General features: G+C 47.2%; 2 protein-coding genes across 2 annotated transcripts in view; both read right to left on the bottom strand.

Moving 5' to 3' along the window:
• The window catches only part of LOC146356642 (vomeronasal type-2 receptor 26-like), a 51,286-nt gene extending 44,362 nt beyond the window's left edge, over positions 1–6,924 (bottom strand). Inside the window, exon 1 of the mRNA XM_084830233.1 lies at positions 6,739–6,924. Within this exon, the coding sequence (XP_084686359.1) occupies positions 6,739–6,924 (186 nt within the window). The remainder of the gene's footprint in view (positions 1–6,738) is intronic.
• Positions 6,925–7,461: 537 nt separating this feature from the next.
• The window catches only part of LOC146356641 (vomeronasal type-2 receptor 26-like), an 18,721-nt gene continuing 373 nt past the window's right edge, over positions 7,462–25,809 (bottom strand). Inside the window, exons 2-4 of the mRNA XM_084830232.1 lie at positions 12,309–12,600; positions 9,189–10,004; positions 7,462–7,491 (exon numbers count right to left, since the gene is read on the bottom strand). Coding sequence (XP_084686358.1) covers positions 7,462–7,491; positions 9,189–10,004; positions 12,309–12,470 — 1,008 coding nt within the window. The 5' untranslated portion in view covers positions 12,471–12,600. The remainder of the gene's footprint in view (positions 7,492–9,188; positions 10,005–12,308; positions 12,601–25,809) is intronic.

The following is a 25,809-nucleotide window of genomic DNA, read 5'->3' as shown; positions in this document are numbered from 1 at the left end:
TCTTGTGGTAGCAAATTCCAAGGTTTAACTATAAGCTGTGTGAAGAAGTCCTTTTTTTCTGTCCTGAATCTCCCACCAATCAGCTACATGGGATGGCCCCTTTGGGTTCTAGTATTTTGAGAGAGGGAGAAAAATGTCTCCCTATCCAATTCTCCACATCATGCCTAATTTTGTATACCACTATCATGTCTCCCCTGACCCTCTTTTTTTCCAAGCTATACAAGCCCTGTTGTTGTAAACATCCCTCATAGGGGAGATGCTGCAGCCCTTTGATCATTTTAGTTGCCCTTTTCTGCCCTTTTTCCAGCTCTACAATATCTTTATTTAGGTCAGGTGACCAGAACTGTACACAGTATTCTAAGTGTGGTCGCATCACAGATTTCTATGAAGGCAGTATGATATTGGCAGTCTTATTCTCAATTCCCTTTCTAAAATGTGTAGGGCTAATTTATCTATGGAACGGAGATACAGAATTGGAAAGTACCAAATAAGTCATCTTGTTCCAGCCTTAGCTTGAGGCCAGTTTACTCCTTGGGCCACAGCGTCCTCTGTTGTTTCTCCTTTGACTGCCGTTAACACTATGAATATATAAATGAATAAATTATTTAACTACCAGGTGTGTGTGTTTGAGGGCAGTTGTTTTGATGCATAGCTGGGCAGGCGAACTTGGAAATTACATCTGTCCTGCTCTTGAAAGAATACCACTACTTGGGAGTGACAGCAGTGGGCTAGATGGTTCGATCTGTTCTAAGACAGCTTCCTATCTTCATTTGACAACTTCCTACTCTGAGGTTTGCCCCCGAAGTGTGCAGCATCACAGACCAGAACCACAATTCCATGGGGCTACTGGTACTGGCATGGAGGAGCTTAATGTGTTTGGGTGAAGCATGAAGTAAGAGTCTTATTAACATGATTACTGCACCCTAGTGGCGGAAGAAGAAACGGAGCCTATCTTGTTTGAATATCTTGTTTGATTTGTTCTTACAGGCCGCAAGACTGTTACTATTTTTTTTGCCAACGTAGTACTAAGGTTCAATTTAATCGCTTGATAAATATATCTGGAGCCAATATGCCAAGATATGTTTTAACTTCCAGACACCAACGGAATTGACATTTTGTGAATATGCTGGGTAACTTGATATCACCTGTATGCATTATTTCAGACCAGTTGAGAGTAAAGCCAGAAAGTGCACCAAAGATATGACTGTGACTTACTGGAACAGAAGATTCTGGCCTGCTAATGAATAACAACAAATAACATACATGCAGGGCTGTTTTAGTACTGGGCGTATGTTGAGAGTGAGTCATCTGAATTGCATTCCATCATTTTAACCAGAAATTGGAGGGCATAGGTTGCATGGCTTATACTGAGAAAAATGCCCTACCCGGCATCTGGCTTGCCTGGCTGTTGGGGGGGGGGGGTTGCGGGTGTTGGAGGGAGAGAGAGACGTGGGCAATCACCATTGGCAGTCGCTGTATGGTGCCACTGGCTTGGGGGAGGGGCCTGAGCTTTAGCTCTCTGGTCCCCTCCTTCCCACCTCTTCAAAGTGTGGCTCCTTCCCCACCCTCCCCTGTATGCAGTGTGGGCTCTGCTGGTCGTCCCTTTGAGGGCTGGGTAGGAATTTTTGGCTCATAGTCTGATTGGCTGGTGGGCTGTGTGTCTTTTTGCCTTCTTCACACTGTAAGTGGGGAGGGGCTGTTCCTTAGGCGAATTGTATTTATGTTGATGGTTAGGTTAATCTGGTCACATTTCGTCCAGGTAGGCTGCTGGGGATGGGCACTGCTGCGGAGAACAGGGATGGTGAGCATTCTCAGGCACTGTTTTGGTGACAGGTGATGCCCGAGACCTCCTGCTCAGGGTTTTGCAGCCCCAATGGGGGAATAAGCTTCCTGCATTGAGCAGGGGGTTGGGCTTGATGGTCTTGTAGGCCCCTTCTGACTCTATGATTCTATGTCTATGTTTCCCCGGGTGTGGTATTATTTTGCAGGCCCAGGCTTTGGGCCACGTGCATGGTCACAAGGTGCATGAGGGTTGCCTTGTTGAAGCGAAGCAGGCTTGTGTCTGGTCAGTATTTGGCAGGGTGACCTCTTCATAATCTCCAATCGTTTCTTCAGGCCCACGATATTTTCAACGAGGGGCAAGAAAGGAAAGGGTAGGCACCATGCCCTCCAGTTAAAGGAACTTGGTGGCAACCCCAGCATACATTGTCACCTTCTTTTGCAGTGCACCTAGATCCCATCGGAACATCTTACAGCTCCACTCCTACTTCTGTGTTCGGGTCCAGCCCTTCCATCTGAGGAAGGTGCTATGCCAATGACACCGCAGACTCCAATGGTAGTGGTGATGCCACCTACCCCGTTGCAGATATTTCAGCCCCAGCTGTCCCAGATGCAGCATGTTTGGATGTGATCCAAGCGTTTGAGGCATTTGAAGCATCTTCTTCCAGCACGGCTCTGTCTTGGGTCTTAGGCCCAGTTCCTTCTGCAGCTCTTGGAGGATCAAGCCATCCTGTGCATTAGTTTTATACTTACCTAGTATGGTCAACTTCAGTGTTAGTACCTGCAGGATCAACTCACCCCCCAACCCCCTACACCAGCCATCTCCCAGGGGTCTGCAATGGGAGACCTATGCCAGGCTATTTATGCCTTTTCCACAGTAACTCAGGATTGAGGTGAGAGGGGTCATGTTCTTTCATGACCTGGGACTGGGGCAGCCTGTACTCCACCAGGACGCATATCATGGGGCAGTGGTATAGCAGGGACAGGTGTGCCCTGGCCCAATGGCGCACTCCCACTCAACCTTAGGGAGGGATGTCCTGTGTGTTAAGGTTGATGAAAGTGCAATTCCAGCTGTCGTTACTACCACCTACATCATGCTATCTACCACCAGTTACCAGAGAAGTTGTGTGTGTGTGTGTGTGTGTGGGGGGGTGAGTTGGTAGAGGCACTTCTCCCTCTTTCTGTGAAGAGATGTTGAAGGATAACTCAGGCCAGGGGACGGTGGTCAGGACAGGATGACATACAAGATTGTGTCATACATGGGCTACTTCGTATTCTATTCTCCAACAGAATTCTTTGTAATGGGGTTGGATTGGCCTTTGACCCCTTCATTCAATGGTATCCTGCCTCTGCTGGGGGCTTTATTTATGGGTTTCCTGCACCTAGGCATGCTTAAGGCTCAATAGGAAATAGATTATATTCTTCCCCCAGCGGCCCCCAAGATTTAAGGGTTGCAGGGCCTTAGTATGCATAAAAAAGGGGCAGGAAGGCTGGCACGGGGCAACAGACCTACCCAAAAGGGGCCCTCACCAGTTTGAACTGACCCCCCCCCAATTGTTGTGGTGGTCCTGTTGCAGGAGAATGCCGTCTACTTGAAATGGACATTTTTAGTAGGATTCTTGGATCCTTCCTAGGCCCACTTTTCTCTGATTCAGAAATATTCCCACAGCAGCTACATTTGGTTAAATTAAGATTGGTAAGGAGGTGCAGCATGCAGGATTCCATACCTGTCTGCGGCCTGGGCTGGTCTGAATCTGAGAGTATCTTCCTACGTGATAGTGCCTAAGGGACACTCGTGGAGATGCAGATTGACCTATGGTCCTTTTGACTCAGCAGTGGGCACCTTTTTGAATGGGAGTCAGAGACAGGATGGGCTTGCAGAGTATGGCCCATAATTCAGGTGAGTTTTTCTGTCACAGGCCCTGGGGGTTGCTGCCCAGTCCTCTCATTTATTCTAATTGTTCAGAACAATGACCAAGGAACTGGAATACCCTTCCTGGTCAGATGACCAAAGGCCCATCAGCCATTTTAATGCCCCTGTGATTGTGCTGGACTCCATTAATCAGTGCCATAAAATCCCAAGGGATGAGGTCCAGGCACTGAAAGAGAAGATCCTGGTGATCAGGCACTCTCATGATGTCTCACTTCATGCCCTTGGGAAGTGGCAGACTCCTCAGTTTGCCAGCAGGGCTGTTGTCCCATGCTGGCCTTTCTGTGGAGGATGTGTTGTGCCACACCAGGGCTTTGGCTTCTGCACCATCGAGTTAGGGTTGTTGTTGTTTTCCCCACTCCGAGAGAGAATTTCTGTTTGTGCCTCAATTTTCCAGAGCTTGCCAGCATTTCCTGTCTGGAAACACGAGTTCCTCATGGAGGTGGAGCTTCAGATATACTTGATGCCACTAGGGGACTGGGTCTTAGGGTCAATTAACAGGTTCACTGGGTGTGGAGTGGCAGGCTCAAGGGTTGGCCTCTTATCTTTTGGGATCCCATTCACTAGAACTTCTGCTATACATGGCAGCACTTATATGGGCTGATCCAATGTCTCATTTTTAACCCTTTTGCATATGAAGAGAAGGCCTCTATTCTTGTCTTTGTAACATAGTCCTCCCTCAATCCGAAAGTTATGGCTCTGGTTGTAGCATTTAGTTGCACTGCCTCCTGCACAATATCTGGTTTCTCATGCGGCATGTAACTGACCAGGGCAACGCCAGTGCCAGCATTTTTGTGGCATGGCCGGATGCAAATGTTGTGGTACAAGGGCCTCCCTGGCACTTCCAGAGACCATGCCAGAGGCTCTCATGGGGAGTGGTGAATTTAAGGGGGGTAAGCCATGGTGCACCCCATAGAACACAGTACAAGGGCCTTCTATACCCGGGTAGATATGGAGCCTTGGCTCTGACATTCACTGTGGTGGTTGTTGCCATCTTGCCAGTTTAAGGTTATGGTCCCTCGTTCATTCCTGGAGTGTAGGACTCCCAGCCCAGACTATTGGCAGTGAGCTGGCTGCATCTGTCTTCTGGTTCAGTCTGAGAGCAGCTTGACATACACTACAGAGTTTAGGGTTCAGGGCGCCCTACAGAGTTTGGCCGGTATCTGGCATGATGATGTTACTGGGGATACCCATACCCCCAATCCATTTTTCTCCACATCTGTGGGGTCAGCAGCCTTCAGTACAACTCCCTTTATGACGCAATTATCCCCTGCTGCATTATTGACAGTTTCCTTTGGGACTGTCTATCTTTCTTAATAGTGGTGGCAGTAATGGACAATGTGTACGAATGGGACTTCTATTTGGGATATTCAGTTCTCTCAACAGGTCATACATATCAGGATCAATCTGTGGGGTACAGGTGTAAGAGCATCCTTATATCCCATGCAGATTATGGAACTGGGCTCAGGGGAGGCTGTGGTGGCTTCCATTTATGTAATGGGGTGGGGGAAAACCCCCTTTTTTCTTCACGATGGTTCCCCCCTTCACTAAAGTATTCATGCGGTGATCGTGGGGGTCACCTGGGAGGGGGAGGCCTTGGAGCCTTTGCAGTTCTTTCATACATGGACCGCCTCCTCGGCCATCTCTCTGCATTTGTACATTAAAAGGACAGATGGTGCTTCAAGACCTTTCAATGTTTACATGCAGTCACTCCTGGGGCAATACTAGGGATGGGGGAGAATTTCTCCCCGAAACTTCAGGGGGCCGAGTGCCAATGCATTCGGCCCCCCGAAATCGGCGGTGAAATTCTCCGCCCCCCACCCCCCCCTGGATGGGACTTACCTTTCACGAATGTCCCTCCCGGCGGCGGGTCCCGGCGGCGGTTCGTTGGGTCTTCGTCAGGGGCGGGGGCGACAGCCGGTCTTTTGACCGGCTGCCACTGCCTCCATTACAAGGAAAGTAAAAAAAACAAACAAACCCCGTGATAGGCTACGTAATGATTAATGTAGCCTATCACAGCTAGATCTCCAAAGTCAGCCGTGATAGGCTACGTTAATCGTCACGTAGCCTATCACGGGTGACTTTGAAAAAAAAAAAGCACGTACACAAATGGCGGCCCCCGTAGGGAGCTGCCATTTGCGTTCCTTATTTGGTCCCTGTAGTCTACGTAAAGATTTACGTAGACTACGGCGAAAATAAGGGAACGCTATTTGTGTTGCCCTTATTTTCGCCGTAGTCTACGTAAAATATTTATGTAGACTACCCGTGCCAAAATAAGGGACGCAAATGGCGGCGCCAATGGGTGCCGCCATTTGCGTACGTGCTTTTTTTTTTTTCCAGAGACAGCCGTGATAGGCTACATTTATGTAGCCTATCACGGTGTTTTTGAAAATCTACCCGTGATAGGCTAAGTAAATCTTTACGTAGCCTATCACGTTTGTTTTTTGTTTTGTTTTTTTACTTGGAAATGGCGGCGGCGGCAGCCGGTCGGAAGACCGGCTGCCGCTGCCGCCGCCCCGCCGCCGCTGCCGAACCGCCGCCGAACCGCCGCTGGGAGCCACTGCCACGAGGGACATTCCCATGAGGTAAGTCCCATCCCGGGGGGGGGCGGATCGTTTCTCCACCAATTTTGGGGGGCCAAATGCATTGGCATTCGGCCTCCTGGAGATTCGTGGAGAAATTCTCTGACATCCCTACCTTAAACAGCTATAATTTTCTGGCACTTTGAAGCATGAGGGAACCTGGAAAGCCCTTTTATGCCACATCTTAAACTAAAAGGTTTTGTTATTTGTATATTCAACTTGCTCATGCACAAAACCATGCATGGTTCTACTCTCAGTGGGACTTTGAATCATAACAATCAGTACAACCTAACTTGTTTTTGGGACTTAATTTATTTACTTCCTGCACTATAAACTGGCTATAATTATGAAGCACTCCTCAAAGACAGTCCCATGTAGAGCACATTACAGTTATGAAAGCTTAGCAGATGGTCAACTCAAAGAGATAAAACAGATGATTTCTCCCACCTTATTCAACCATTGGGGCCACACCATGGCATCCTGGTCAATGGTGAACTTGAGGTCTCCCGACCCCTGTCTTTCCATACTCCCAAATTTCTCTCCGATGAAGGTCCAGTTGGGAAAGCCCACCCAGTTCATGATGTCAAAGTCAGCGGCCAGGTCTCCATTTTCATCCCAGTACATTCCATCCATGATGGAAGTATTGTAATACTGAGGGTTTCTCAGGAAAGGGTCAAGCTAGAATGGCAGAGGAAACACCACCATTTAGTAAACAGGAAACCATGTTTGATATCTCCAATGACTCAAGACTGGTTCCAGAAACAAGTGGCCGTGTGTGTGTGTGTGTGTGTGTGTTCTAAACATTCATAAGGGGTCTGGTTTCACTCCTGAATCACCCTTCTGTTTGCTTTTTGAGTTGGATAACCTAATGTTGCACTTCTATTTTCTCTTGCATTATTCAGAAACATTGGACACAAACGTCTGTTTTCATCCTGAGGAGAATTGTGCAAAAGGGAATGATCTTGCCCACAGGCATAGTCCAATTGGCCACTTCCTGCAGTACTATTTGGGCACCATGAAAAGGCTGCAAATTGTCAGCTATGCATTATGCAGGGCAATCCTATACATATCTATGCAGAAATAAGCTCCGTTGAATTAAATGGGACATTCACAAGTAACTGACTATACACACTGAAATTGGAGTAAATCCCACGCAGCTTAAGGAGATGTCTAAGTAGACATGTTGTGAAGGGTTGAGGCCTACAGAGGCAAAGGGTGGGGGAGGTCAGGCTTAGAGGCCTGGTGTTTTCTGTTGGGATGGGGTAACCGTGAGAGAAGTAGTTTCATTTCTCCAGTAAAATGTCAGTTTCATTTCTCCATCTAAGTTTCATTTCCTCAGGTTTGAAGTAGTACTTTCAGCTTTGAGGGAGGAGGGTATACAAAGAGAGGAAGAGAGCCAGTAAGAGTCAGAAAAGACAAGGCTGCAGCCAGAGCAACCACAAGAGAGAGAGACAGCTAGAGCTGAGAGCAGAGTCTGAAGAGTGAGCAGGAAGAAGCAGCCTAGAAAAGTTTAAGGACAGCTAGGGTAAAAGAACTTGCATTTTGCAATTTTTTGAAAAGGCCTTTTGTATCGCTCAGCAATATTGCATACATACCTTTAGTTGTGATTTGCTTGCTTTAATTTACCAGTAAACTGTTCTGGTTAAACCCTGTGGTTAAATCATATTCTATGATTCTATGATTCCTGTGTCTAGAGTGTCAGTCACCCTACGTCTACAGCCTAAACCCCACATTACTGAGAAGGGGAAGTTTACAAGAAGGAAGGTGGGACTCTTAAGGAGGCAAGAGATCCTTAAGGAGTTGCTCAAGGGTCCAGGTCATAATGGAGATGTTGGCACATGCAAAGGAGTGTGTTGTAAATATTATACTTTTTAGTATGTGCCTGTGAGACAACTTGCCCCAAGCATCAAGATGCTCCTAGAATGTAAGTATTATCTCTTCTTTACAAAGATATGTATAAGAAGCACTGCTATATAGAATTAAAAAAGTGGCAGTTGGCATAATATTAATACACACACAAATTTAATAATGTGCATCCCTATTACATAAGCCAACCAGACACCTAGTATAGGCTCCAGCACCACCCACACTCCCACAGTCAAAGAAGGGACCAGATGAATGGGTCCAGCAAAGGTCCATAGCTTCTCCACCCGGCTTACACAACTTAGTGGAGGGAGGAATGGAGGGAGGTGGTACAGTGGAGCCAGGTAGGTGGCAAAGTTGCAGCCATGTGAGAAGGCGTGGAGAATGGGACAGAGTCAGCAAGATGGCTGACCACAGTGAGAGAGTCAAGGGAATGGGTCGATGCAGACACCGAGGAGTTGAGTCTGCAGGCTATGACAAGATGGGCTGTTTCCTCTGTGGCCAAGGAGTGGAACTGTACAATTTATCATCATGTTAAGCAGGGATATCCATGATGGGAAAGGGAATACCTGCCATGGCTGTAGCCTTTGAACTTCCAGAATGCCTCCACCCCCCACCAGCCAGTTTGGGTCTGGTCAGTGCTTGCAGGGGAGGCTACCTGGGAACCACCTTGAGTTCCATGATGGAAGAAAGGTGGGATGTAAATGTAATAAATAAATACATCAAAAAATAAAATAAGACAGCTACTCTAATGGAGAAGTAGAAGAAATGGGCCAGTACAGACATACGTAGAAGGGTTGAGCCACTCCTGGAGGCTATGACAAGATGGGCTGTATCCTCTGAAACTACTTAAGGAGGCAAATCAGGTACCAGGCAAAGGCGTTTCACAACTGGGTCGCTCCATGAAGATATGACATTTTACCTCAATACTACAGATGGTATTTTCTCTAATTCTAGTCAAATTGCAACTATTCTGGAACTGTACAATTTATCATCAAGTTCAGCATGGATATCTTGAATGGGAAAGGGAATACCTGCCATGGCTGCAGCCTTTGAATATCCAACCTCCCTCCATGCTCCACCACCATCCTCTTTGATCTTGATGAATAAGCAGCATCTATGGCCCGGGACACAGCCTGGATGGTGTTGTAAATGATGTAGCTTTCTTGAGACAGGATTCTCCCCATGTCCTCTTGGGACAGGACCTCCAGGTTTTCATTCTCTATTAATCTTGTCCAGCCTTTTACAGACAATGGATGCTTTGAATAGAATTCCTTAAATGATTTGAACACAAAATCCACAATATCAATGGAGAAATTTAGCAAATCATCATATCTGGGCCTTTTATTTGCCTGGACCAAGAAGGAAAAAATACCATGGATGTGTTCAGAAAGATCAAAATTACATTTCAACTCCATGATGATGTCAAACAAAGCTGTTGTGATCCAGACTTTCCCTGGAATGGGTTCTAAATCAAAGTCAATGTATCGTTGTATGGTGGCTATTCCAGCTGAGAAGTACCTAGTCTCTACACAATAAACATACACATTAACTAGTGTCCACTTGCTATATGAAGCAAGAAGGAAGTCCACGAGGTTTGTACTCAGTTGTGTGATGCTTTGTGTGAAAACGACACAAACACCGTTCCTGTGGAGCTCAGGCATCAAGGTGCTCATGAACCTCTCTCCGTTGTCGGAGTCTGGAGCAAAGAGGCCAATCCAAGTCCATCTGAAATGCAGGAGCAGTTTGACAATCCCTTGGTACTGGGTCAGGTCATTTGGGACCATTGGATAGAAAAAAGGGAACTGGGCTTTATCACTCAGAACACGAGAAACTAAAGAATAACTGACCTGTCAAGGAAAAAAAGAGATGAATGTAGTATTTTGTTTCCGATCAAAGCTCAACTATTTGTTTCCCCAAAATAAATGATAATGACTGCAAAGATGATGGTCTTTGTGATGGGGGAGATGTTCCATCTATTGCAAGGAGAACCTTTCCAGGCCAAAGTTCTTCCCTACTCACTCTGGACACACATGATTGTACTTCCTCCCATGGGGCTGCTGTCGGTGGCCGTCAATGCAAAATGCCTCTATAACTCAGCCATTCTTTATCAGATATTTGATATTTCTGAAATCTGGCCATTGTATTCTTCTTAACAGGTAACACATTTCATGGTTATGAACAGATGGTATTAATTTTATGATGAAAAACATTTTGAGAACCCATCACGGCAGACTAGGGATGTGCGAACTCACCCCCATCTGGGTTCTCTGGACTCCTGCCCTGCCCCCAACCCCTCTCGCCGGTCCCTGGACTGCACTCGAGCCCCTCCCACTCTTGTCGAGTAGCCCGCATTCACCCCAGCAGCCTCATTGAGCTCTGTGGTCAGCATTTCTAAAAATAAAACTAAATGGCGATCGCAAAAGTGCACATGTTTCTGCATGTGCGAAAATGCGCATCTTTGAATGTGCATATTCTCATGTGTGTAATGCACATTTTTGTGAAGGCACACAATGTGTGTACTATAATATGCATTTTTAACAAAATACACATTTTGCACATACACGAAGATGCGCATTTAATGCGCATTTTCGCATGTGTGCAAAATTTGTGCATTTTTGCTATCACCATTTTATTTCTCAGAAAATGGCAACTGCGATGCTCGACAAGGCTGCCAGTGTGAGTGCAGGCCACTTGCCTAGTGCGGGCAGGGGGTGAGCAGGGGCAGGAGCTCAGCGAGCAGGGCTTGGGGGTGCAGGCAGGAGGAGGTCCGCTGGATACCTGGACTGAATCAGGCGCCCATGCCATCCCTATGACAGACCACAAAAACTGTGATGCCTCTGACTATAGTTCTTTACGTTCTCTGAAAGGAGCACATATGACTGCCATTCATTGCTATGGCATGGGAGGCAACTGAAGCCCTTGCAGACAACACTGTAGTATTGGGAATCCTGTTGATTATGCTAGCCAATTATTGTGGCAGTGAGTTCCACAGTTTAATCATGCATTGTGTGAAAAAAGTAGGTTGGCCCTTCTGTTTATGTACTTGGCAACCCTCCTTGTCCATGTCTCCCTTCTTTACATTTTAATTAGAAAAAAACCTAAATCTGAAATTGTAAACACAGAAGCAAGTCTGATTGAATGCAATAGGAACTACTTCCAAGTAAACCTGTATAGGTTATCTAAGCATTGAGACAGGTGATCGGTTTTTCAAAGAGTTGAAGTCAGTTTAATTTGCTAGTGAAACCTCTCTCAAATCACTTGCAACTGTCTTAAAAACTATGGGGTTCATCGCACAAAGATTTTATCCTGCTTTTGAGATGGCTCTCTCTCAGAAGTTTGCAAGCTCTTTAGATGACACCGTTACCCTCCAGGGTGTCTCCCACCATTTCCTCCAGCCTATCCCGTGTTTTGCCCAAATGCAAAGAATGTGGTATTTTTTCCAGCCCATGGAACAGGAGCGCCATGACCTCCCTGTGAAATTCTCCAATAGTGGAAGAAACCTCTCTGTCTGTCTGCTGTGGGCATTTGTTTTCAGGTGCTGGGGGTGCAGTCAGGATGAGATTTGACAGGAGTGAGAGCAAGAATCGTCTGCCAATTGTGTCTCCTGCCTCTGCATTTCTCTGTTGGAGGGACAAGAGGGTAAAATGCCTCCCTGCGAGGAAGGGAGACACATCTGATCCCCCACCCCAACAAGCTCAGAAGCAAAGTTCTCGGTTGTTTCAGAGCATCCTATTAAGTTCAGTGGGTCTTACTCCCAAGTAAGTGTGCCGAGGGATGCAGACTTACAGGGTGATCATATGTCTACTCAGAAGTAAGTCAGAGGTTTCCTTGGGGCTGCGAGAAAACAATACAGCAGAAGTTAAGCTACAAAAACAAGACTCCCTCCCATCCTTTGCACACATGCTAGGGAGGGAGGAAGGCACTCCTTCAGTTCAAACCACATGGCTGCCATGTAAAGAAGCTCTTCCTAATCCCACAAAGAAATGGAAAGCAGGAAGCTCCAGAAAGGATGTGGGTTTTTGCAGGGGTTTTGCTTAATGTATAAACATGCTATGTCTCCACATCCACTGCTTATATTTTTTAGTTCTCTGGAGAGGTTGCAAAGTGGAATTCGACCCCAACTGCACATGTCCACCCATCTCCATCCTTACCTGTGGGACTTTGTAGATGCCCAACATGGTTGAAATCTGGATGGAGATGTCAGAGGAAGATTCTTCAAGAACAGCCAATGTATGATTCTGTCTTCCACATTTGTAGTTGGGAATATTGGCCTGCCCAGGAGAAAGCAGGTCTATCAAGGCATCAGAAGTCATTCTGGCATCAAAATAGCTGTCTTGGATGCTGTAGCCCAGGGTGATGTTGGGTAAGAGTCTGGGATTCTGGTTGATCTCTTGAACAGCAAAAGCAATGGACAGGATAGTCCACACATTTATCCCTGATTTCCTGCCAAAAAATATACAATGGGAATAACTTACTAAGAACTTTCTTCTTTGACTCCCCCCCCCCAATTTTCCAGGAAATATAGAGATATGGATTCAGTTTAGACAACTTTACTCACACTGAGCCAGAAACACTACAACAGCCAATCTAAATGAACCCTATTTAATCCTAGGGAAGGTGGGGGTATATAGCCATAATCAAGGGTCAATAGTCATAATCCTTTTGACAATACAACCAGGGTACATGTTCGTTGAAGTGCTGAATTGGGCATGTATAACCTTTCAAAGAGCAATCAGGTTATGTGGGGGATATTTTGATGAAAACGTCGACATAGTGTGTGGCTGCTATAAAAAAGGCCACTTCCTTGTTGGACATAATTACACTACAACAGGAATTTAAAATAAAACTGTAGAGATCATGTGTCCAGTTCTGGTCAGCACACCTCAAAAAAGATATTGTAGAGCTGGAAAAAGTGCAGAAAAGGGCAACTGAAATGATCAGGGGGCAGGGGCATCTCACTTATGAGAGAAGCTGGGATTGTTTGGCTTGGAAAAAAGGAGGGTAAGGGGAGACATGGTAGTGGTCTGCAAAATTATGCATGGTGTGGAGAATTGGATAGGGACACATTTTTCTCCCTCTCTCAAAATACTGGAACCTGGGGTCATCCTATGAAGCTTTTTGGTGGGAGATTAAGGACAGATAACAGGAAGTACTTCACACAGAGCAGAGTTAAACTATGGAATTTGCTACCACAGGACAGGATGTGTTGATGGCCACCAATTTGGATGGCTTTAAAAGGGGGTTGGACAAATTCCTGGATAAAAAGCCTATCAATGGCTATTAGTTCTGATGGCTATGTGCTACCTTGAGTACCAGAGGCAGTGAGCCTATGTACACCAGTTGGTGAGGAACATGGGTGGGAGGGTGCTGTTGCACTCATGCCCTGCTTGTGGGTTCCCAATTGACAGCTGTTTGGCCACTGAGTGAACAGAATGCTGGACCAGATGGACCCTTGGTCTGATCCATCAGGGCTCTTCGTACATTCTTATGTTCTTATCTTACCCCACCCCGTACGCAAATCTATGGTGAAACCACACTTGGAATGCTGTGTAATGTTCTATTCACTGCACCTCAAGGAAGATATCTTAGAGACAGGAAAGTTCCTGGACAAGGTGCTTGAGCGGCCTGTTGCTGGTCAACTCTAGCCACTCTTGAATGAAACTGAGTCTCTAGGTGCATTTCAATCAGGTTTCAGGCCAGGTTTTGGAAACAAATTGCCTTGGTTGCCCAGTGGGATGACCTTTGCTGAAAGAGGGATAGGGGGAGTGGGACCCTGTTGATTCTTTTTGACCATTCACTGGCTTTTGATACAATCAACCATGGTATCCTTCTAGATAGGAGTGGAGTGGGGTAGGACTTGGAGGCACTGCACTGCAGTCATTCCGCTCCTGTTTGGATGGTTGATTCCAGAAGGTGGGCCCAGCAATTGTTGCTTTGTGCTTGGCAACTATGCTATGAGCTTCCACAAGGCTCTGTTCTATTTTCCATGCTGTTTGACATCTACATGAATCTTCTGGGGGATGTGTGGGCTGAGGTATTATCACCATGCAGATGACATCCAGCTCTACCTCTCCTTTTCATCAAACCCAGGTGAGGTAGTGCCTGTGTTGTCTCAGCGCTCGGGTGTGGTAATGCACTGGATGAGGGCCAGTAAACTGAGACTCAATCCAGACAAGATGGAGGTACTGTTAGTGGCTGGTTCATCTGCCTAGCTAAGTGATGCTCAACCTGTTCTGGAGGGGGTTGCACTCCTCCTAAAGAATCAGCTTTGTAGTTTGGGGGGGCTCATGGACCCAGAACTGTCACTTGAGGCACAAGTGGACTCAGTGGCATGGAGCACCTTTTATCAGCTTAGGCTGATATACCACCTATGGACAAAGATAGCCTAGCTACAGTTATCCATGCTCTGGTAAACTCTTGTCTGGATTACTGCAATGTGTTATACATGGAGTTGTCTTTGAAAATGATCTGGAAACTTCAGACAGTCCAAAATTGGGCAGCAAATTTGTTAATGATAGGGATGTACAAAAGTCTCTTACCTGTATCGAAATTTGATTCGCGGTGGGGGGGAGGCGCTCCATCCCTCCCCCCTGAAATTCTGGCGGGGGGGGGAGGCGCTCCATCCCTCCCCCCCCCCGAAATTCTGGCCGGAGGGGGAGGCGCTCCATCCCTCCACCCCTAAATCCTGGCTGGCCAGGCCGCAAATGGCAGCGGCCGTAGCTGCTGCTGTTTGCGTCCCTGCAGTCAGCCATGATAGGCTACATAAATGTTTACGTAGCCTATCACGGCTGAGTGAAAAAAAAACAAAAACACGGTGCATACACAAATGGCGGCGGCCATGGGCGCCGCCATTTGCGTTCCTTATTTTGGCACGTCTAGTCTACGTAAACATTTATGTGGACTACAGCAAAAATAAGGGGAACGCAAATAGCGTAGCGTCTATGCTATTTGCGTTCCCCTTATTTTTGCTGTAGTCTACGTAAATGTTTACGTAGACTAGACATGCCAAAATAAGGAATGCAAATGGCGGCGCCCATGGGCGCTGCCATTTGCATACACACGGTGTTGTTGTTGTTTTTTCACTCGGCCGTGATAGGCTACATAAACATTTACATTGCCTATCATGGTATTTTTTAAAAATCTAGCTGTGATAGGCTACATAAATCTTTACGTAGCCTATCATTTTGTTTTGTTTTGTTTTTTACTGGAAATGGCGGTGGCAGCAGCTGGTCGGAGGACCAGCCGCCGCCGCCACCGCTGCTGAACCGCCGCCGAACCGCCGCTGGAGCTGCTGCCGCCGCCAGGAGGATTCGCCCAAGGTAAGTCCCGTCCCGGGGTGGCGTGGGCAGACCATTTCGCCACCAATTTCGGGGGGCCGAATGCGCTGGCATTCGGCCTCCCCAAGATGCATGGCAAAATTCTCTGACATCCCTAAATGGGGACTGGAAAGAGTCTGGACAGAGGCAAAAGGAAAATTAAAACAAAACCGTCAGGCTTAGAGGCCTATGTAATGGGCATAACCCTGAGAGGAGTAGTTTCATTTCTTCAGTTAATTTTCTGTTTTAATTCCCCTATAAGTTTCATTTCTTCATGTCTGAAGCAGTACTTTTTGTTTTGAGGGAGGATGGTATATAAAGAGAGGGCTAGAGACAGTAAGAGTTAGAAAAGTCCAAGCTGCAGCCAGAGTAACCACAAGAAAGAGACAGCCAGAGCTAGGGATGTTAGAGAATTCTGCCACAGACTCCAATGATGCCGGATTTTAAAGAATCCAGCCCCTCGGAGTCTGTGGCGGAATGGACCACCCACCTCCACTACCCCATGAAAAAAATGGCATCTGGCATAGCGGACACCATGTATGTCCCTTCTCTTTGCCATGGTAGGCTACATAAATCTTTACGTAGCCTATCACGGCAAAAAGCAGGGATGCAAATAGCATCCACTACACCATTTGCGTCGCTGCTCTTTGCCGTGATAGGCTACATAAAGATTCACGTAGCCTATCACGGCAAAGAGCAGGGACACAAATAGCATCCATTACGCCATTTGCATCCCTTCTCTTTGCCGTGATAGGCTACATAAATCTTTACGTAGCCTATCACGGCAAAGAGCAGGTATGCAAATAGCGTCCACTACGCCATTTGCATCCCTGCTGTTTGCCATGATAGGCTACATAAAGATTCAAGTAGCCTATCACGGCAAAGAGCAGGGACACAAACAACGTCCGCTACTCCATTTGCGTCCCTGCCCTTTGCCATGACAGGCTACGTAAAGATTTATGTAGCCTATCACGGCAAAGAGCAGGGATGCAAATGGCGTCTGCTACACCGGATGCCATTTGTGTCCGCAGACTGGCAGCGGACGGAAGTCCGCCAGCAGCAGGAGCTGGCCAGCGGCTCTGCAGACTCGCCGCGGAGCAGAGCCAGCTGGTGAGGATTTCGGGGCGGAGGGAGGTATCACCTCCCCCCCCCTGCGGACCCCCCATGGACTCTAGGTAAGGGGATTTCGTACATCCCTAGCCAGACCTCGAAGTGAGAGCAGAGTCTGAAGAGTGAGCAGGAAGAAGCAGCCTAGAAAAGTCTAAGGACAACTAGGGTAAAGGAACTTGCATTTCGTTAATTTTATTTTCTTTTAATGTCTTTTGTGTCACTCAGCTCTATGGTGTAAATATCTTTAGTTGTTTGCTGTAAATCTTCTGGTAAACTGTTATGCCCCTTTTTGAAGACACACACACACACACACACACACACACAGAGTTATCTGTGTCCTATTGCACCTAACCTGATTGCTGATTTTCGAATGCTGATCTTTAAACTTTCTTAATCTCAGTGTCTTTCAGATTTATGGTTCTAGTTCCTCTGGTGTGTTTTAGGATCCCATTCCCCTGCTGTGCGATTTTAATTCATTTTAAATTCTCCTTTAATAAAATGAGGGCTTGCTTTCAAGGACCTTGTCTGTGGTCTCTGACTTTCTCAGCTTTGGGGGTATCACATTTTCCTAAGCGCACAGAGGTCAGTGCCTAAAGATCCCTTTTCTGTGTGCTTGTTTTGCATGCATGTAATCCACATGTACTGTATCCTTGGAAATTAAGGCATACTTCTTAACATTCCTCTTAGCACTTAGGAGGATAGTGAAGAGGCAGCAACAAGTACAGGCTGCGTATCGAGTGAAATGATAGCAACTTCCTCTCTCTCTCTCTCTCTCTCACTCACTCACACACACACACACACACACAGCAGCACTTCACATGCAGAAGCCAAAATCACACATCCTCCAATTTGCAATAGTCGAAAAGACTTCTCCCCTGCTCCCCCTGGCCAATCTCCCACCAAGTCCCGCTGCCTCTCCATGCAGCCTCCCCTCCCCTCCCACTCTTATCCTTTGCTTTGGTTCTCCCTGTGCTGCATTCAGTGATCCCCTTCATGGATCACTGCCTTGTTGTGGCGAAGGGGCTTGCATAACTCAGTGAAGCCATAAGCTATGCCGTGCAGGGCCACCCAAGACGGACAGGTCATGGCGGAGTGTCCTGACAAAATGTGGTCCACTGGAGAAGGAAATGGCCACCCACTCCAGGATTCTTGCCAAGAAAACCCCATGGAATGTATCACAAGGCTAAAACTCTCTGGAAAAGACCCTGATGCTGGGAAAGACTGAAGGCAAAAGGAGAAGGGGACGGCAGAGGATGAGATGGCTAGATAGCATCACCGATGCAATGAATATGGACTTGAGCATGCTCTGGGAGAGAGCGGAGGACAGGAAGGCCTGGCGTGCTGTGGTCCGTGGGGTCACGAAGAGTCAGACACGACTGAACAACAACAAAAATGCTGCATTCATTTGCTCTGCAACAGCCCCTGGCTGCACAGGCGTGTGAGTAAACCCAAATATAATGGGTTCCTTCTTCAGAAACTGAGGAACCTCATCTGAGGCTGAACTGCACAGTGAATCTGGTCCCACTTTTCTGCAGAATAGCAGCAGTACAAACACATCCACAACATCGACCACCTTAATAAGCAGTTTTATGGGGTGCATGGAGCAGCGGTCTGGCTTTTTCTGCGTGGAAGACCAAGGCTTTCTTCACATGGAGCTTTTCTCCTGCGGTCCAGATTGCTCCTTCGTGGACGTTTGAGGGCTCTTTACATAACGCCATGTCCCTCCAGGGCGTCTCATGCATTCAATGCCCTTTGTTCTGTTTTTAAATAGATCACAGATCATGCACTATCAAATTACCCCCGTTGTGTTCTGCTTGGGTTTCCTCCATGAAAAGAGTAAAAGTGGCAAGAAGAGGAGCAGGATCAATGAAAGATCATGGAAGACTCAGATACGGGGAGAAGGAGGGGGAAAGGGGTGGGGGGAAAGGAAGCACGTGAAAAAGGGAGTCATTGTGATCCTGCATTTAAAACGGAAAGAGAAAGCTCCATTTTAAATGCAGGATTTTAGGATTTTAGGATGCCGTAGAGGTGCTCCAAGAAAGAAGCACCTTAGCCACAGGCTGCCTGCATCTGCTCACAGGGCTTAGGAAGTTTGTCAAGTACATTTAGGGATGTCAGAGAATTCTGTGACGGATCTCGGTGAGGCCGAATGCCAGTGCATTCAGCCCCCTGAAATCCATCATGGAACGAAGCCCCCAACCCCCCAACCCATGAAAGGCGTGCGGGACGAAGTCCCTGCCACCCCCACCCCACGAAAGGCATGCGAAACGGAGGACTTACCTGCTCCTGTCCGCACTGCTTTGCGAATGGCGGCCGTCCTGCGGCCGCCATTCGCTTCCTCATCTCAATAGCCATGATAGGCTACGTAAATACTTACATAGCCTATCACGGCTAACGCAGGGACGCCAAGCCGCGGAGCCTCCAGCCAGCTCCAGCCACCTGCAGCCGGACATCCGGCTGCTGGACAGCCCTGCAGGGATGCAAATGGCGGCAGCTACCGCCATTTGCATATGCTGGGGTTTCCCCCCCTGCCGTGATAGGCTACGTAAATATTTACGTAGCCTATCACAGCTCACTACAGGGACGCAAATGGTGGCGGCTACGACAGCCACCATTTGCATCCCTGCAGGGCTGCCCAGCGGCCAGATGTCCGGCTGCAGGCGGCTGGAGCTGGCAGGCGGCTCCGCGGCTTGGCCACGGAGCAGAGCCGGCCAGGCAGGATTCCGGGGGGAGGGATGCAGCACCTTCCCCCCACCACGGATGCCCCTGCACGGAGCCAGGTAGGGGTTTCGTACATCCCTAAGTACATTACAGTTATGGCAGAAAGACCTAACTGTCCTATAATAAATTATTACTTTTCAGAAGGAACCCGTCCACCTGCGGGTCATGTAACTGGCAGGCAGCACACTGGATGGGGTCTTAGTCTAGATGCCCCCCCCAGTCTTCCCCCAAAGGCAACACATGGAAATACCCCCCCACACAGTCTCCCACCAAGTCCTGATGCCTCGCCATGTGGATCCCCTCCACTGTTGACCTTTGCTGATCATTCTCCCTGTGCTCTGCATTCAATTGTTGTGCAACCCCCTGCCCTTCTCTTGTGTGTAAACCACAGAGACGTATTCCCTTCATTGGAAACTTGGGAACGTCTAATCCAATGCTGAATTCCTCAGTCCCACTCTACTACAGAAAAGCAGCAGGAGAAACACCTTCAGCAACATGGACCATTGTACTAGGCAGTTTCACTGGGGGGAGCAGCGGTCTCGCCTTTTTGGCATGGAAGACCAAGAAAGAGACGTCTTAGCTAGAGGTCGGCTGCATCTACTAACAGGCGTCATGGTGCACACATGTACATTAAAACAGATGCTTGTCATGCACATTAAAGGTATGGCAGAAAGACCTCATTTTCCTACAATGGATGGGGTCTTTGTCTAGAGGCTCCTCCCTCCCCCCGCCCAATCTCCCACCAATGCTTGATGCCTCTCTAAGCAACCTCCCCTCTCACTGTTTTCCATTGCTTTGGTTCTCCCTGTGCTGTGTTCATTTGCTCCGCAACAGCCTGCCTTTCACAGGCTGCACAGGCCTGTGTGTGAACCAAAATATAATGGTTTCCTTCTTTGAAAACTTAGGACCTCCTGATCTGGGGCTGAATTTCACAGTGAATCCAGTCCCATTTGACTACAGAAAAGCTGCAGCACAAACACACTCAGCAAGTTTGACCATCTTAATAGTCAATTTTATGGAGTGGGGGGTGGGAGAGAGAGAGACAGAGACAGAGACAGAGAGCAGTGGTCTGTCTTTTTCTTCATGGAAGAACAAGAAAGAACCTTCTTAGCCATAGGTTGGCAGGAGCTTTTTCCAGGGCTTAGGGAGTTTGTCATGGACATTAAAGTAGATGCTTGTCATGGATGTTAAAATTATGTAGAAAGACCTAATTTTCCCACAATACATTGTGGCACATCTCAAAAGTACTCTGGCCAGCTGCAGTGCATCAAAATGGCAGGCTGCACACTGGATGGGGTCTCACTGTGGACGTCTCCCACAAAGTTTCCCTCAAAGGCAACATATGACAAGCTACTTGACTAGCCAGGCACCAGTTAGTAACAGAAACTCAGTTACCATACAATTACTTGCCTGTCAAGAAGGGTTGTAAGGGGAGGCTTGTCGAAAATGTCTGCCTGTGAAAAACTCGGATGTGTTGCAGAGGTGACCCCGCTAATGAGGTGGTCTCCTGGCCTATAATAACTCAGTGGGCCAAATCCACGCTTTTCTGAAGTCATGGGGCATTCGCCCTTGAGCCCCTTGCAGGTTGCCTGAGGGAGCAACAGCAGGGAGAGCAGAATAATTTGTGTCATGCCTGGTGCAGTCTCCTCCTTGCCCCTCTCAACTAAAGAGAGGAATGATTAGAAGAAGCCAAGGCCACCTTGCAAGACCAAGGCTTCTGTGGCTTCTGTAATACAGATGGAGCCCAGCCAGCCAAGGCTTCACCTCTGAAGGGGATGACAGGAAAAAAACTTCACACTCCTTGCCTACCCTGAACCTGATCCAGACCTCTCCGGGCCAGAGGAGGCATTTATATGCCCGTCCTTTTCAGGCTCACATGCCTGGAAAGCATCACCTCCAGTTGTGCTTGATTCTGATGTTTATGTCAAAGGCAATCTTGGGGAAAAAATCCCTTGAGTTTTGGTGAGAAGAAAAATAAATCGCCACAATTTTAATCATTATAAAGAGAAGGAATATCACCTGTTTCATGCCCTGAACTCTCAACGTGACTTCATCAACAACTTGTTTGCGAAAATTCCCTACTCTGACATGGATTATGGAGGGGGCAGTTGAGGCTGATGAAAAAGCACAGTTGCAAGAGAATAGAGATATCCCTTTGGGATTTAGAATAAAGATATTTGAAATAAAGATATTATACATTCTTATACATTATGAAGATATAATTTACAGTATATAGGATTACGTAATATAATGTATAAATATAATGTATAATTTATTTATAAAGTTTATTTATTGGTTAATATTTGTATTTTATGTAAATCAATATTTATGTTTATTTATTTATTTATAAATATTGTTTATAAATTTATAATGTATAAATGCACTTTATATATAATTAATTAATATAATTTATATGTAATTGTAGAGATATAAATTATATATATAATTTTTATATATTATGAAGTTGTTATAAATTATTATAAATAAAGATATTTAGAATAAAGATAAAGATATTTAGAATAAAGATATTGTCAGGGTGGAAACTGAGCCTATAGAGCCCCAGAGCAGTTCTAATTCTGAGGAGGAACAGCAGTCCATGGGAGAGGAGCGCGCTCATCTCTCACAAGCACAGCAGCTGGCAGAGATTCCTCCTGCCAGCATTCCTGGGATAGATAGGGACCCTGGCAGTGAGGGAGTGCTGGAGGGGGGCTTGCTGGATGCTCAGTGCAGATGCAGGGAGCGACGACAGGTAGCTCTTGTTTGGCGCACAAACAACGGTTTCATCTCGAGGACCCAAGAGGAAGAGGGAGGATCTCTCCCTAGCCCATACGTTCAGGGTCTTCCCGTGATTTTCCTTCAAACGGGGGCCAAGTGCCTTACATGGAGCTTAGGCTACTCAGCTATCTTTCCCCAGTGCTATTCCTTGCTTTGGCGCTAACAACTAGTATTCTGAAGGAGTCATAAAGGAATAAAGGAATAAAGACTTGGAAAGAATTCCTCATCGTCTGTGTCCTTAGTTGGCTTTTGGTGGGGACTGCAAGAGGCAACTAGGGCACTCCTGACAGATATGCTTTTATGTCCAGCTTCATCTTGAATGCCTCTGGTGTGGGAGAGCCCACCACCTCCCTCGGTCATAGAATCAAAGAACAGTCATCCAGTTGAGTTTTTCTGAGTGGTTTATGGCCTCTTGCAATCTGGACCAGGAAGAGAGATGGTGGAATCGTTGGTGGCATGCTGCAACAAGTTTACACAGTATTTTGAAGATAAAGTTGCTCACATTCATGACACCACAGTTGCTGCAGTTCTACTCACCGAGGTGTCCAAAGCACCATCTTTGTTGTTCAGTCGTTAAGTTGTGTCCAGCTCTTTGTGACTGCATGGACCATAGCATGCCAGGCCTTCTTGTCCTCTTCTCTCTCCTGGAGTGTGCTCAAGTTAATATTCATTGCATCGGTGATGCTATCTAGCCATCTCATCCTCTGCCATCCCCTTCTCCTTTTGCCTTCAATCTTTCCCAGCATCAGGGTCTTTTCCAGTGACTTTTCTCTTTGCATTAGGTGGCCTAAATATTTGAGCTTCAGCTTCAGGATCTGTCCTTCCAATGAGCACTCAGGGTTGATTTCCTTTAGGATGGACTGATTTGACCTCTTTGCAGTCCAGGAGACTCGTAAGAGTCTTCTCCAGCACCACAGTGTGAAAGCATGGGGATGTACGAAAATTCTGCCATGGATCTCGGGGAGGCCAAATGCCAGTGCATTTGGCCCCCCAAAATCGGTGGCGGAACGGCCCGCCGCCCCCCCGCCCCCCTGGGACGAGACTTACCTTGGGCGGATCTTCCTGGCAGCGCCGCCATTTGCAGACCTGGCCGGCCAGGATTCGGGGGGGGGGAGGGACGGAGCCCCTCCCCCTCAGCCAGAATTTCAGGGGGAGGGACAGAGCTATTTGCTTTGCCCTTATTTTCACCGTAGTCTACGTAAATATTTACGTAGACTACCCGTGCCAAAATAAGGAACGCAAATGGCGGCGCCTATGGGCGCCGCGATTTGCGTACGCGCTTCCCCCCCCCCCAAGTCAGCCGTGATAGGCTATGTAAACCTTTACGTAGCCTATCACGGTGTTTTTTGAAAATCTAGCCGTGATAGGCTACGTAAATCTTTACGTAGCCTATCATGTTTGTTGGGGTTTTTTTACTTCCTCGTTCTTCCCCGCAGAAGAACTTTCGCGGCCGGAGAGGCGGGGCGCTAACCCCCGGCCAGAACTTCAGCGGGGAGGAATGGGGCACCTCCCCCCACGACCAGAACTTCGGCAGGGAGGGACGGGGCGCCTCCCCCCCACTGCGAAGCAAGCTGCGGGACCAGGTAAAATAATTTCGTCCATCCCTAGCTGCAAAGGACATAATCAATCTGATTTCGATATTGACCATCTGATGATGTCCATGTGTAGAGTCGTCTCTTGTGTTGTTGGAAAGGAGTGTTTGCTATGATCAGCGTGTTCTCTTGGCAAAACTCTATGAGCCTTTGTCCTGCTTCATTTTGTACATCAAGGCCATGCCTGCCTGTTATCCTGGTGATTTCTTGACTTCCTACTTTAGCATTCCAATCCCTTATGATGAAAAGGACATCTTTTGTTGGTGTTAGTTCTAGAAGGTGTTGTAGGTCTTCATAGAACTGATCAAGCTCAGCTTCTTCGGCATCAGTGGTTGGGACATAGACTTGAATTACTGTGATGTTGAATGGTTTGCCTTGGATTTGTACTGAGATCATTCCGTCGTTTTTGAGATTGTACCCCAGTACTGCTTTTCCCACCCTTTTGTTGACTATGAGTGCTACTCCATTTCTTCTAAGGGATTCTTGCCCACAGTAGTAGATATAATGGTCACCTGAATTAAATTCGCCCATGCTTGTCCATTTTAGTTTGCTGATTCCCAAGATGTTGATGTTCAATCTTGCCATCTTATGTTTAACCACCTCCAGCTAGGGATGGACGAAAGGGACTTACTTGGTCCCTCAGCTTGCTTCGCGGTGGGGGAGAGTCACTTCAGTTATCCCCCCAAAGTTCAGGCGGGGGGGGGAGGTGCCCCACCTCGCCCGGCTGAAATTCAGGCTGGGGGGGAGGCACCCCATCCCTCGCTGCCAAAATTCAGGCCGGGGAGGAGCGCCCCGTCTACCCGGCCGCGAAAAAAAAAAGGAAAGTAAAAACACACACACACACACACACACCTGTGATAGGCTACGTAACGATTTACGTAGACTATCACGGCTAGATTTCCAAAGTCAGCTGTGATAGGCTATGTAAATCATCACGTAGCCTATCACGGGTGACTTTGGAGAAAAAAAAAAAAGCGCGTACGCAAATGGCGGCGCCCATGGCTGCCGCCGCCGCCATTGCAAAATAAAAAAGGAAAGTAAAAAAAACCAAAACACCACCCCGGTGATAGTCTATGTGACAATTATGTAGCCTATCATGTCTGACTTTAGAAATCTAGCCATGATAGGCTACATAAATCGTTACGTAGTCTATCATTGGTGTGGTGTTTTTTTTTTTTACTTTCCTTTTTTATTTTGCAATGGCGGCGGCAGCAGCCGGTCAGAAGACTGGCCGCTGCCACCGCCCCCGCTGAAATGCCGCCGAACCACCACCGGGACCCTCCGCCAAGAGGGACATTCGCACGAGGTAAGTGCCATCCCGGGGGGGGTGGGGGGCCAGCGGAGAATTTCACCACCAATTTTGGGGGGCCGAACGCGTTGGCATTCGGCCTCCTGGAGATTCATGGAGAAATTCTCCGCCATCCCTACCTCCAGCTTCCCTTGATTCATTGATCTGACATTCCAGGTTCCTAAACAATATTGTTCTTTACAGCATCGGATTTTCTTTTCACTACCAGACACATCCACAGCTGAGTGTCCTTTCGGCTTTGGCCCAGCCGCTTCACTCTTTCTGGCGCTACTTGGAAATACCCTCTGCTCTTCCCCAGTAGTATATTGGACACACACACACACACACACACACACATATATATATATACACATATACATATACATATACAAGGTAAATGTTTCCCAAGTTCCCCAACCAGTCATGTCCGACTCTAGGGTGTGGTGCTCATCTCCATTTCTAAGCTGAAGATACATATATATATATACAGACACACATATACAGTACTGTGCAAAAGTCTTAGGCCAGCACCAGCTTTGTTGTTTTAGCAAAGTTTTAGTGACCATCCATAATTATTTTTCAGTCTCTGTATTAAGATACAAACAGAAAATACAGGAAATACGTACAGGCAAAAGTCAGTATTCAGTGTGACCTCCCTTGGCTCTAAGCACATCTTGAACTCTTTTGGGGAGACTCTCCTGACGTTTTATGAAGTAATCGTCTGGTAGATTATACCAGGCTTCTTACAGCACTTCCCAGAGTTCTTCTGTAGATGTAGGTTGTCTTTTATTTCTTTCTCTATCCGGGTGATCCCATACTGCCTCTGTAATATTCAGGTCTGGACTCTGTG

This window comes from Heloderma suspectum, chromosome 2, assembly GCF_057233095.1.
Source record: "Heloderma suspectum isolate Gila_16-S chromosome 2, 16-S_ref, whole genome shotgun sequence".
NCBI lineage: Eukaryota > Metazoa > Chordata > Lepidosauria > Squamata > Helodermatidae > Heloderma > Heloderma suspectum.
The sequence above is the reverse complement of the archived record's forward strand: the minus strand, read 5'-3'. Positions and strand labels throughout refer to the sequence as shown.